General features: G+C 27.1%; 1 protein-coding gene across 3 annotated transcripts in view; it reads left to right on the top strand.

The window, feature by feature from the left end:
• LOC112598719 (protein TANC2) overlaps positions 1-15403 on the top strand; it is a 189061-nt gene that overhangs the window by 15288 nt on the left and 158370 nt on the right. For all 3 annotated transcript variants that reach the window (XM_025345286.1, XM_025345284.1, XM_025345285.1), the window contains exon 2: positions 10686-10746. In XM_025345286.1, the coding sequence (XP_025201071.1) occupies positions 10735-10746 (12 nt within the window). In that variant the 5' untranslated portion in view covers positions 10686-10734. The remainder of the gene's footprint in view (positions 1-10685; positions 10747-15403) is intronic.

The raw sequence follows: 15403 nt of genomic DNA, 5'->3' as shown, positions 1-15403 counted from the left end.
CAAGCTATGCTTATAATTTATAAAGTTATAACCTTTTATAACCTTATTGGGTAACTGAAAATCTTCTTGTTGTTATGTATGTACGAGTACGTAAATTATATTTTTGTTCTATTTAATGATTTGATTTAAATACATTTTTTACTATTAAATAACTTCAACGGCCGTTATACATAGAAAAAAATATAACATTTTGACCTATATAGATGAAGAAAGTCTCCAAAACATCATTTTCAGTTTTCAATGACCACCGTTATGGCCGCGGTATATATAGTATGATGAATATGAATTAATGAGTAATGAAAGTTTTTGATTTCGCGGCACTCATTCAAAATTTAGCAAGAAAAACTTTTCTTATTCGAGAGACTATAGAAGCTACGTCAACTTGAAACATTTATGGAATAAATATATTTATACACTGCGAACATTTCAAATTGAATGTCTTTTTCATAAATTTTTGGTTAAAAAAAACATTGTCGCACCCTGAAATTCATAACTTTACGTCAAACATCTGTAGCATCATTATAATAATATGATAAGTTTAGTGTAACGTACAGAAACTTATTAATTAATATGTATACTAGATATACGTCTTCCAATTAAAATATAATTTAATTTCATGACAGCTTATTTCATATAGCAGTGCACGATTTCTGACTTTGATAATATTATGTGTTCTTGATAATTTTGTTCAATTAAATAACATTACGTATTTGTAAAACATTTTGTGGCAGACATTATAAAACCATGTAGGTAGGATTGATACAGAATGTGTTTTTTACAAAAAACAGAACATGACAAATTCAGAAAACTCTGTGGATAATAATATGATATTATATCATAGTATTTTCCTCACGGTACTATAACCGACTGTGTTTTTATGATTTGTTATTTTTATATAAGCCAAAGATTGAAATTTTACTGTTTTTTAATTAATGTTATAATATCCTTATCATAATACTATAAATGACTTAGCTAATTAGCTATATTAAACATCAGAAATGGTATAAAATCCACCTTAAGTAAATAATATAAATAAAAAATTTTCTGAATCACAATCCAACAAAGTAATTTAATTTTTTAAAACATATTACATATTATGCAAGTTTATGTTATTGGTATTATTTTTTTTAATACAAATACATTTTCTTTAGTGTATAACTATATAGTTTTTCTTTGGTTAACCCTAATTAGGAAATTCTTAAATTCAACACTACTATGCTACTCATTAAAATATTGTCGTATGTTTCGTATGTGAGAAATTAAAAAAATAAATAAATCAAATTAACGAATACTTTGATTACTTTAATATCCCAGTTTAATACGCCCAACATTCCTTTATCAGTTTATGTATTTAATTAACGAAAGTAGGTACGAAAAAGAAAATACTTCCGTAAGTAAAAACCTTAACTTGTATTTTAGATTTAATCAATTTATATTAGCTTTTCACCTTATTCACGGCGCATGCTATTTTAAACGCATATACAGCCACATTGAATTTCAACCCTATGGTCTAAATAAAACGATATTAACTTGCCGATTTGATTAATGTATAATTAATGATTAAAAAAATCTATACCCTTTAATGTTTTACAAAAGTATAATATTATCATTATTATTTATTAACATCATCAGTGAAGAATACGTAATTACCCGAAATTTTAAAAACAATTCATAATATAATATAATATATATGTATAAGTATAATATATATTTCGCCGAAAAGCAATATTCAGCGGATAATGTTTTATTAAAAAATTAATTTTTATAAAATATTCAATATATTTATATTTTTAAAATCTCTTGCTGTAGGTCAGACAAAATAAAAAATCTGCAGGTTAATTATATCATAATAATTAATGAATAATGACACAGAGATTCCACGAGCGCATCATTAATTATGTTGAGTATATTTAAAAATTAATTACATATTTTTAATTATCATCGTGTATTCACATTTCCTTTATCTATAACGTTGTTTGTAAAATTTGAATTTTTACCGATACTCAAATGAATGAATATGGCAGCAATTTTATACATTATTATTGATTTTGAAAAATCATTAAAACATACATAATAAAAATTTGAGCAATATTAATGTACTTGCTTGTTGTTGTTTTTAATGTTAATGACAAAGCCCAATTATATACTATTTAGATGAATGTTTACAATCATTCAAAACAAAATAATTGTAATAATAATAAAATATTAGTACTATGTAATCAATGTGTATGAACATAATTTATTACTAAAAATCTGAAAATAAATAAATATTTAGGTTAGTGCATTGCGAATTGGATTGAAAAAGGATAAACAACTTAACAATTCAGGACCGTCAATATTTCCGGCCAAAAACTCAAATAAAAAATGTAGATCCAAACGTAAACGACATTGATCTAATTGTTTCGAAATTCAGAATAAATTTAATTGAAGCGTATAAAAAATAAGTTTTCATAGTAATTGGATCTAATGGGCCATTTAAATTAATCTAAGGGTTGTGTTATTGTAATAAAGCTATGTACGTTTTTCGTGGGCAGTTAACTTGCAAACCAATGCTAAAATTCAATGAATTTTGAATTATAAAAACTATTGTATGCAAGTATTTACGTCCTCCACCAAATTTCAAAATCCTTTGTACAGTGTTATAGTTGTATCACCATTACAAACTAGTTATAAAGTAAACAATATTCTGTGTTTGTTATCAGTTATCGTCAATTACATTCTATAATATTATTATTGTCTATACGAAAATCGTTTTTTTTCAAATTTAGTTTGTTGTACAACCGTACAGGATATCCCGTTCACCATTAGGCACTGACTAAAAAATGTTTTTTTATCATAATTATTATGTACATCAATCATTCAAATTCAATGAGAGAAACTTTATTCGTCCAACACTGTCTATACAGTTTATACCTACAAACAGATAAGTAAATGTTATGATTAATTTCATCCGTTCAGTAAAGTTATTATTATTATTTGACTGTTTCGTGTTCAGCTTACAATATAGTAGGTGACGTTCATTACGTATTGTTATTATTATTGTTCAAAGAATATTTTTTAAACATGATTTTTCGTGACGTAATAAATATGAACATTAATTATGTCAATAGAAAAGTTGTTGACTACTTAAGTAACTTATGAACATTCCATACATTTGGAAAATATATATCTAATTTAAAGGTATACACAATACACGTATATACTTTATGATTGATATAATGATATGAGACAATTAATTAAAATATTGTATTTAAAACGAGTTAATAGTATTCAGATATTCGGATTTGAAATAGATTGTAATAATATATCATACACAAATAATTGTGATATTATGTCATTTTATTAGATATATTTTAAAATTCGTGAATTTTGAATACAATATTCTGTTCAAAAAATGTACCTATGGCTTAGATTTCGTTGTTTTTAAATTATTATATTTCTAAAATTTGACATCGTATTTATTGTAAGTAAAAAAAAAAAAAAACGTCGTTCAACTCGCTAAGTAAAACGTTTCGCGTAAACTCGTGTTTCCTGTGACAGTTTTGTTCAAATCACTGTTCCAACATGCGTAATGATCTACTCACATGGTATTATTATAATGCACACGTCGCTGACTTCTATGTACAAAATAACAAGACGTCTGAAAATATTCCCAGCCGGCGTTTCACACATAGTATTTGCAGTGTGTCCGCGCTAAGAGGTACCACTAAATATTTTAGCTGGATGACCTTGAATCTAAATGTGATTTTTTTGGGATGTAAAATAAAGTACTAAGGTACATGGTTTGAAAAGTGTACGATTTGATGTGAGTAAGTGCGTAGTATAGATTCTTTTTTTTTAAATCAGAATTTCAATTTTAAACTACAGATTCGGATAGATTATACACAAGTATACATTATATATTATCAAAAGAGAAATTTACAATCTATACAGTAGACAACAATAAGTATAACTATGATAAATAATAAATAAAATAAATTTACTTGAATCACATGATTGAAGAAAAAATCCTCCATTGGAAACACCCTCTTTAATACTCAATTTTTTTTTGGTTTTTTTTAATTATATTCCTGTAATAATGTATGCATTTTAATGGATAAATTTGAGAAAATTGAGTGCACATCAATTCATATTTACTTACATGGATTATAATTGGACTTTATAATTTATATATAGGCAGTTTAAATGAAGTTTTTTAAAAATATTAAAAGTACGAGTTTGACGTGGAAGGTAAGTGTGGGGGCCAAGCTCCCTCCCACAAGTTTGTGTTAAATAATTTTTTATTTGTAACAAATTTTTTAAATCGTTGAGTTGAGCTCCTCAACTTATTTTTTCCCAATTCGATCACTGTTTAGTGATAAACTTCTGAAATTATATAAAAGTATTTCGTAATAGCATGTACAAATGTGACACTTAAGTTAATTCAGAAAACAAGGGACTTAAACCACAATAATGTTGTCCGCCAAAAATGTACGTACAATTAATGTATTATACTATTATCATACCAGTTGCATTATTCGATGTTACCACGCAGCCTTTGTATAACCTTTCAATGCAACATTACATTTCAAATTCAATAAGGGCTTATATTCACGGTGTTTGGGTCGTCAGTAATAATCTTATAGCAATGATGAAAGTGATAATAACATCGTGACTTCATAACTTTTATAACGTAAGTAACTCTCTACCCAGTGTGGCAATAAAACGTGGCCATTTGAAAAAAATAAAATATTTTTTTTACATTTTTTATAATATCATATAGGTACACTCTGCATGTAAAGAGTGATTTTTATTTTAATCGTGATCGCATATTACTTTGAAAATCATAATCGTATTTTTTAAATTATTGGATAAATATTTATTTCAATATTTTTAAAATAAAATTATTCTTTTTACAATTTGTTGCCATAGTAATTATTTTTAAATTTTATCTTTTTAAATCACGTCATATATTTGAATTTTATACAGTAGAATATTTTTCTGAGAATTAGAATAAAAAAATTTTAACTTTGAAAGAGCAATAAATTTTTTGCGAGTATTTAACGCTTAGATGAACGGAGTAGTAGACAAACATTAAGCGGAGTACATAACTATCCCTTTGCGCTACAACGGTGGACCACTTAGCTCATCAAAACTTTAAATACTGATTAACTGCTCGCATTAGAAATCCAATTTTACGCATCAGAATTGTTATCAAAAAATTATTCTACATCTGGATTTTAAGCTTAAAGTTGATGTTTTAATTAATTTAACTATATAATATTAAAAAATACATCTTTAAAAAAAAAAAAAAAAAATGTTGTTTAACTATGACTTCAAAATCTTTAAAGATGATATTATTGAATGAATCGTGTTTACTTTTAATCGCTCTGTATTTTTATAAGTAGCATTCATACATTATTATGTACTAAATAATGAGATAATTATGCACTGTGCAGACGCTCTGGCGGATTATATTAAAATAACTGCACCAAGCTGCTTCGAGATTGAGACGAACCAACCGCACGCCATTATAATTCAGCCAGAGGACATGACTCTAAATTGATCCAAACGCACGGCGTGTAACATTGTAACTATAAGTTTATATATGTATATTGGCAATTGCAGCAGCGCACGTACACACTGACTGTATACATATATAGTATATATACCAACTATATACGTGTATGTTATAAATACAGGTATACGTGCTTGTATACTTGCTCGCCTGCAGCAATCATATATATATATATATATAGAGAGAGAGAGAGAGATACACAGCACGTATGACACAGGTTATATACGGTTTAACCTAAATGTATATATATATATATATATATATATAAATAAGTGGGCGACCGGGTGTGTTATAAAAGCCACGGGTGATGACAGACGGGCGAAAAATCATTTTCTTCGCGGTGCGGGTGACGAGCTGCCGGGACACGTACATGTCTTGGGCGGTGTCTGAGGGTGGCGAGTGGATGACTTATATTTCGTCGGGTTTAATTTTCGCTTATCGTCGGCTCGCATCTTCTCCTCCGTTCACCGAGCATCGCCTCGTCGTAAACACGACCATACCCAGACTTAGAACGGCAGGAGAGGTGTCGAGGTTGTTATTATTTTTATTCCCGGTTGATTAACTAACAATGCGATATTTAGTATATTATGGTGAGTACCTGTAGTTCATATTCATGAGGCCGACGACGCTCAGTCGTATCTAAATATATACTGACATATATGTATAATATAATACTATGTATCTACTGAGTGAGACTCGGAATGAATCAAACCAATATAATTGTATATAATATTGTAATATAAGTATTTATCTTTGATGAAGTGCAAGTTTAATCATATGCCCGGTAAACTTGATGTGATAAGATTTTTGAAATAAAAAAAAAAAAATTTGACAGACTAACATAAAAAACAAATATATTATTAAATACTGTAATTTTTACTGTTTACAGTATAATAGTATACGATCTTATTGAAAGCAACATTTTCGAATTATGAAGTATAGTAAATGCTCATTTAACATCCAGGGTTTTTAGAAATCACGACGTTAATCGAAGCACTTTTTACATACACTTTATTCTAATGTTTTCCTGCTAATAAATAACAATGTGCATATTTATGTTAATTTCACAATTTAATTGTTTGTAAAATTTACGTATGTATTTACAATTTATTCTTTAAGAAATTAAAAATGATTACGGAATACATATTTCCTAAAATACATAAAATTAGAGTCTACGTAGGGTAGGTATGTCAATTAAAATAATAACAGTATATTATCAGAAAAAGGTCGACAAAATTAAATTACTTATTGCAATAATTATACAAAATATTATATAAATACATATAACAAAAATTGTATGAACACAATGTGTATTACAAATGGCGTTATACTGAAACCGTTGCAGTGTTAAACGAAACACAATGACTTAAATTCTACGACGCAATAGCGAAATAACGCTAAATGAGGTGACGTTAAACGAGAACTTACTGTAACATGATCGTATTAAATAATAACTTTTTTTTTTTTTTTAAATATATAATGTATAATAAGTAATCACCTAATTATATTATAACAAACAACCCGCAGTCTACCAAGACTAATAAATGTTAACAATAATTGATCTCCATATCTCGTATGTTACTTATTTGAAGCATTTTACGATGATCGTAATATATATGTATATATATATATATATCAATAAACTAAAAAAATATTAAATACACAATGACTTAGGTATGGTTATCTCCAAATCGTCCTTTTTTAATGAATTTATTAAAATTCAATGAAAAATAAATAATATCTAAAAAGTGTGGTTATTTTAGAAAAAATAACAAGATGGTGTTACAACAAAACAATGGTTTATCAAACCTCAGCGAGATATCTACGCTAAGCAATTATACGATCAGAATATGAATAATTGATAAATTAAAAGATACATTGGAGAGGTTAAAATGCTCGGTGATTGGCCTGTATAATCAATGGGTACGTTATGTTTGCGCGCTTTCAGGATAGAGTAAAAAAAAATTAATCCAGCGAGTGCCACCGCTTCGATGAAAACGTGCGTCTCTCGGCTCTTTTTTTCTTTCCCATACTGTAAACGTATTATCGCTATACATACTTACATCAGTTTTTTCCTCTTTTGTTCACAGCGCGCATGACCTACACATACACACTTAAACATGTACATATATACACACGAGTGTTAACGCATCGCTAAACGCACTTTGGCGACGACGACGACTTCAAGTCGAATTAACAAGCAGAAGCACACAATAGCTTACTGTGTGTTTTAAAATGTTAAAAAGCTGTAAAAGGTTGTGGTGCTGTACGCCACGCTAAAATGTGAAAAAAATTAACTGCAATAATAATAATAATATAATAACGCTATAGCATTCCAGGCATATGTATGTACAAAATAAGTCAAAAGATTTCCGTGAGTTTGAATTAAAATCTCCCCCATAACAAAACACCTTCCTACCGATGAGTTAGGTCTACAAATATGTACTGGAGCGTTATATTTAGACCTATGCCGCATGTATATATTATAAAATAGATCGATTATAATATTATGAATATCCTATAAATACAACCACACAAGTCAGGAAGTTAGACTTTTTTAGTAGATTTTTTCAGTAAAGTATTCAGAGTTTTCTTAAGTAGAGTATACAGACTTATTTTAACTATAACTGACTAACAGGTGCTTCCTTCCTTGCCACTGAATTTATTTGAAACTTCGATAGAATTACCGTATAATAATAATAATAATACATTACACATACAAAATACGTCGCTAAAATAAAATAGATACAATAATTCATTATTTGTAGGGAAATGAAATATTTTGTATAAATTATAATTATAATTGTTCTTTTATCAAATTTTAACGACATCTTAGTAGTTTTTGTACTGTCTGTGTACCTACATATATTATGTTTATTATATACCATGTAGATAGATACACTAAATCTTTCTTATCCTCACTAAATCGTCAGCATTTGGCAACCAAATCCTATATTAATAATAATAAACGATTTAGTTTTACGATTTTAGTATTATGACCTTATTATTTTTTAAGACTTTATGAATTCTATGTACGGCGTATCCACAGAATTATTATTTTTAGGCCAGGTCCGCTCTTTCTTATTGAATTTAGCCGGATGTTGTAGAGCTGAAAATATAAGAATGATAAAATGGAGTTTTAATTAAAATCAAGGAGACGTACATTGTAACTACATTCATTTGAATAAAACTCATGAAACACATGGTTTATACCTATGTATACTATAAACATTAAGCACTATATATTATGCCTATATAATTATTCCGGTAAATGCATATTTTTCCATTAACTATACTGTAGAGCAGTATACTTTTCGTGGTATAATTATTTTACTGTTATATACGTACAAGTCCGTATGCAGAATTTTTTTTTTTTTTTTGGGGGGGGGTCATACAAATCTTAGTAAGTGGAATAAACTATAAAATAACAAATAATCTATTGATATTTAAACGCTTTAAAGCAATAAACATATTATATATCATATACTTTAAGCACTCATACATAAGTCAACAAGGTTTGTTAATAATTATTTAAATACGTATAGTACATAATATTTTATGGCACAAGTTCTAAATTTCTATTTTTTTCTTAAAAAAACGATTGATTATTTCCTAAGGATAGACATAAATATTTCCATGTATATTAAATAATGCTCAACCGGTTACCTAATCTATCTTCAGCAGTAACATTACTCAAATAGTTCTGAATATTTTTTTAGAGAAGAAAATCAACTTATTATAACCTATACGATTAGATTAGATACTTTAAAATGTGGGAATATTAAATTAATAATAAAAAGACGAATGTTAAATTTCTAAGTTCACATAATGTGAGAAAATGTTGTGGTGGGCTAACCACCCCTCGCCCAGGTACGACCTTGTATACACAGTGTACGTATAGTGTACTATATAGATTTTATAATATTGTTATGTTACTTGAGGTAAAACTGCAAATAACTAAATCTTTTCATTGTTTTGTTACATCATATATTATACATAAACATTATATTATAGACATTTAATTTGTCTGTTTGCGACGCATCACCGATAAACCTATACATAAAACTGCAGATTTTTAAGTATTTAAAAATCATTTATTTGAAATTATATATTTTATTTTGTCTACTATATAACACGTTATGAAAATATAATTATAGACCAAAAATTATTTTAGTTAATTATATTGTGAATTATATTCTATCGTGAAACGACTGCAAAAAATTTCTCGAGAAATATATGACATTTTCAAATTATTCATATTAAAACTTTTAAGAACACTATATTAAACATTTAAACATACCATTTTACATTTTTCTACTTGCAATATTTGACTTAAAAATCATAAAATGTATCTTCCATAACAATAATCTTATAGTCCATGAGCGATATATTCAAGAACGACGAAAAAGTTAGCAATATAATTTATATATATATATATATAATCAGATTTCCAAGTACCCACTTACCAATCATCACGTAGTTTGAGTATTAATAATTATATAAGAAGATAAGGAGCATAAATGAAAATCAGTTACTATTATTTTGAGAAGGAAGCAAACTTTTTAAATTTAATAAATAATTTATTGAATGCTTTTAGAGATACTATTATAAGATAATGTAGTTTTTGTATTGTTGTTTAATACTTACTCAAATTCTAAATTATATTAATTATTTAGTATTTAAAACTTCATTTAAATTTAATTTTATATACCTAAGATTGGAAAATGTACACAATATCCCTCCGAAGTTATTGTTACAGACATGTAAAAATACCGAAAAGGCATGCGGAAAATTTAATAAGCGTTTACTTTTTAAAATGAATTTATTGTGCGTTGCCTTCGCACAAAATTGTTTTTTCGTACACCTGCAATAACTTATTGAATTCAAACTGACTGCATATAGTAGTCTCAAGTATTTTCTGGTTTTTATAAATTATTTTCAAAATAAATATACTAAATATAACTATTGGAATTAAATTAAATGAAAACAAAAAATTATTTTTAATTAAAATACTTATCAGTTATTAATATTTCTAAGAAAATGTTTTATATTTTTATAAAAATGTATTAAACCATATTTATAAAAGAAAAATAATAATAGAATAATTTGTTATTTTTTTTTTTTTCAGGGAATTTGAAAGATATCTGAGAAGGCTAAGCTCCACAAGACCCCCTTGAATGGAACCAATGGTAAGGATTTTCATTTTATGCACTGTTACAGACAAAAAAAAAAAATCATGTCTGAAAATAATAATAATAATTAAAAAAAAAAACATGATTTTTAAAAAGAAATATAACGCCCTCCGGAAATACGCGCACTAGTCGGCAGTCGCCGTCGTCGCACACAGCATAATAATAATCACAGTCTTGTATACAGTATAAATATACGAATATGTTATACATGGCATCGGCTCTATTTATGGACTCTCATCGTCTGACTATGCTATGAACATAACCGTCAACCCTTTTTGTAAATTACGTGGTACCGACTAGGGCACCCACAGAAGCACCCAGGAGTCGTCGAGCCTGAACGGAAACAGTTTTTAACGCTCACCGACCTCAGTTGGCGGATAGGTGAGATGGTGGGGTAAACTACACTTATTATCAACGTTGAAAAGTATTTCAAATAATTTGTGTACTGTTGTATACAGTCCATCGACAAGTGTTTGAGTAAATATTAACTACTATTTAAATGTATTGAAACATGAACAGGTATTCTTTAAAACGTATCTCCAAATATTTGTTTTCAACTTGCAATCAATTTATTGAGAATTTTTAAAAAAACACCTCGAATATTTTGCTAATATTTAAAACCGAAAAGAGTCTCAGTCCTATAATAATTATATTCTTTATTACGGAAAAATATTCCAATTACAATTACTTATAACACGACAGTACTTTTTGTATATTCTAAATTAAATTTAAAATGTATTATCGATATAAATATATTTTGGATCGCACTAAGCACCACTGAACAGACTCAGTGAGTTTTCATGATCAAATTATGAAATCGATATCGAACATTATGTACGGCCGTACGACTGTTGATACGAAATCGAAATAAATGTACCGTTATGCGGCATGAAAAATAGAAACCGGAACCACGAGTGGTGTGAAGGAACAATAAATTGCAGTAATAATAGTGATATTTTGAATAAATATCATTATCGTGGTAGGCGTGCCGGTGCCTTCTTATCGCATCGCCACAACATACTGATAGTCTCTTTAACGGCCACTTTAGGGTGACAGCGCAACTATAATAGTGCCACAAAATAGTTTTTATCAGTGCGAATACAATCATTTTATACAGCCAAGTTAAAATATAATTTTTAAATTAGCAGTTCAGTAGATATAAATATATCAATAAATAAAATCATAATAGTTTATTATATTTATAACAAAACTGACCACTCGAATATGAATAAATTTACCATACTGTTAGAATTTGTTAACTGCAGATTCGGCAAAACGTAAATACCGACAACGATGGTTAACCAAATTTAAATTTTTGTACGATATTACGATGCCACATTACCCCGTACACCATCATACGCACCAACTACACTGCAGTATACAAGATGATTGGCCAAAACGCTCATTCACTATTTCCTCTTTAACAGTGGAGTTATTCAATCTCTAATTTTTTGAAGCTTTTTAGTATACGACTTAAGAACCATATTTTCAAACACTTGAATATATTTTATACTACATAAGAAATGTAGTGTATAGCGATAACAACTTATTTTTTTCAAAAAAAAAATCACCTTTTTTTGTAAATCGTTATAAAAATAATTATTTGACAATTTTGTTAAATTAACTTAAACAAAATTTAAAGTACCTAATACATTTTGTAAATTAATTTCGATAAGATTATAAGATTCTAATCTGAACCGATTTATGGATACAAAAACATCTTTTGACAATAATATGTTCGTGCAGTTGGTACCTATAAAAACTGATATTGAAGTCCTTGAACTATAACCATAGTAATCGGGGTGCGAGCTATTCAATTTTGGATATCGCAAGCCCCCTCTCCCTCGAGAAATTCAATTAAATGTGTGCCCGTATAGTCGTCGATTATTTTTTCATTGGAAAATTAGTGATTAAAGTTAATTAAGCTACATCTGTTTGTTTTGCTGCTCAAGTTTGTTATTTTCGTTCAATCATACAACTACTTATATAGTATCAAAATAAATTTGACTGTCGAAAATTGACATTTTAATAAAAATTACAAAAATATAATATAGCTCCGGGGTTCGAAAATTTTATCGAAAATGTATCTAGAGTAATCAAATATATTAACTATGAGCTACACAAATAGTAACCTACCTATAGTGTACGCCGGTGCAGTCAAGCTGTACATAAAATAATTTATAGCGTCTGGTGTAACACTCACTCTTGAGTGGTTTTTCGTTTAATGTAATATTAACAAACTATTTCATAGTATTAAAAGCACACGCAGGATAACTCTGCAGCTTCTGGAGTAAACGATTAATGACAATAATGCACTGATTTCAGTATTTCACTGATAAAATTGACGTATACTAACGCAAGTATAGGGCAATACCTTTTATATAAATATATATAATTTATAAGCAGTATTTCCCAAAGAACGATTAAAGTAATTATAATTTACTACTTTGGTCTATAGAAAGAAATTTCATTTTCAGTAATAATACATATTTAACATATACTTGATGATTTTTTAGACATACTCAACCTTTTTATAGTTAAATTATAATATATTAAATGCTCTCCAATATTAATATACTTGTTTATTGTAAATTTTACACAACAAGCCTCTTTGAAATTAATAAAAAGTCTATTTAAAAAAATTTAGACATCACTTTATTTAAATCTTAAACATAATATTAATAAATTAAAGTACCTATTTCATTAATAATCGTAATAAATAAAGGTATTTTGGATACTCCATTATGCATGTTATTATAAGTTAATAGTTTTATGAAGCACTTTTAACTATACTTTCCTCTCTAATTAAAGAATATTATAAATACGTAGGACTAGGGTTTTTCAGCAATTAATGTTCCTTTTAAAGGGAGTGTAATAAAAAGATAATTATTATATATATTAGTAAATACGTTTTGAATCGTTCTGATTTCAATGAAGTAAACTTTTTTATTGCTTTTTCCTCTATTTACTTCTTTTTTTCTTAGGTTTTACTTATTTTTCTTGAAAATTTAACTTATTTATAAGTTATAGACTAAAAATACTGTATTATTATTGCCAAAAGTTATAAAACTGGTAAAAAACCAATAATAAACAGATGATTGATAAAATAACTATCGTTATTGTACCGAAATTGTATAGTTTTAAATAGCAACCAATAAGATGAGTTTTAACGAAAGTAACCTGACCAAATAAATGGTAGTAAATTTCTTTTTTAATATTTAATTTTATGTGCAATTTAAATTTGTTTTTTTAGAATTAAATTTAATAATTTTTTTTTTTTTTTTTAGTTTTTTTTGACTTCTAATTTAATAATTAAAAATATATAATTGAACTATATAATAATATACCAGTCAACAAGTCGTGCTTAATTTTAACGGCATCAACAGCAACTTACAGTTTTTTTATTGGTTGATGCTTCAACAGAATTATTCATGATAACAATTGAGTAGATTATAGTAATGTAAATTACAGAATATTAACACATTTCATTTACCTATTTAAAAATGTATACTTGAATTTTTTCTAAATAAATTGAAATACGAGACCGTAAACAAATTTTTTATTTCAATAAACAAATACATACTAATTAATGTACGATTATTTAAGACCAATTATTCTCAAATACTCGTTTTAAATTCTTTCCGAAATTTAAAGTCAAAAATGTTGAGTTATACTATGTATTTTGTATCTCTCTATACTCAGTTGTACTCATACTACACAACTGCAATGGCGGATAGAATCATAAGAATATATTATGGATAATATTTAATAATTTTTACTTGTAATTTTTCAAGACATGTTTTATACACGTTTATAACCTAACCGCAGTCACGATAGTATTACATATTTATATGTTACAGTAATTCACTCAACACAACGGCTTGTTAGTTGGTGCACGAGAAACATAGTAATTTTAACATTTCCTCGATACCTTACAACCACGGTGATTTATATTGTTCATTATTCCGTTGCTTGGTGTTTAATTCATCCTACAATTTCAAATATTTTAGCTCGTTTCTGTGCTATTAAATTTTATTGAAACAAATACGATATCGTATTTTATAGGTCGATTAGGTTAAGTACTCATATAAAATGCCGAACCCCAATAATCATTTTTAATTGTATAATAGGTACTACCACACTAAAAATGAATAGTTTTAAGAAACTATTCTACGAATACCGATTGAATCTAAAAAATGGTTTATAATTATTTATGTGAAGTTATTCATTATTAGTAATCATTTTTTTTCATGAACGGAGAGTAGTAACGTTATCATAGTAGAGCAGAGTGTGATTTTGTGATATCAATGTCTTGACGGAAAATATGTAGTTCTATTAGCAAAATTTAAAATTATTTTTACAATAAATATATATACCTAAGGAAAAACTATACAATTAGTTAAAGTTGCTAATAAAATTTAGTTAATACCTTATTGTTGAAATAGCAATATAATATATTTATGTTAAATAATTTTAATGTTATAATAATAATATTATGTAATATATAATTAATGATAATAACACCTACAATTTTAAAATCATTTTTTACTCTATTTTGATAATTTACGGGCACATGAATAATTTGTATACAAAATTGTTGACTTTAAACTTTTATAAATAATAAACTAAATTGATTCAATAATTGGCATTTGCC

This window comes from Melanaphis sacchari, unplaced genomic scaffold (genome assembly GCF_002803265.2).
Source record: "Melanaphis sacchari strain LSU unplaced genomic scaffold, SCAv2.0 Contig4_pilon_pilon, whole genome shotgun sequence".
Lineage (NCBI taxonomy): Eukaryota > Metazoa > Arthropoda > Insecta > Hemiptera > Aphididae > Melanaphis > Melanaphis sacchari.
The sequence above is the reverse complement of the archived record's forward strand: the minus strand, read 5'-3'. Positions and strand labels throughout refer to the sequence as shown.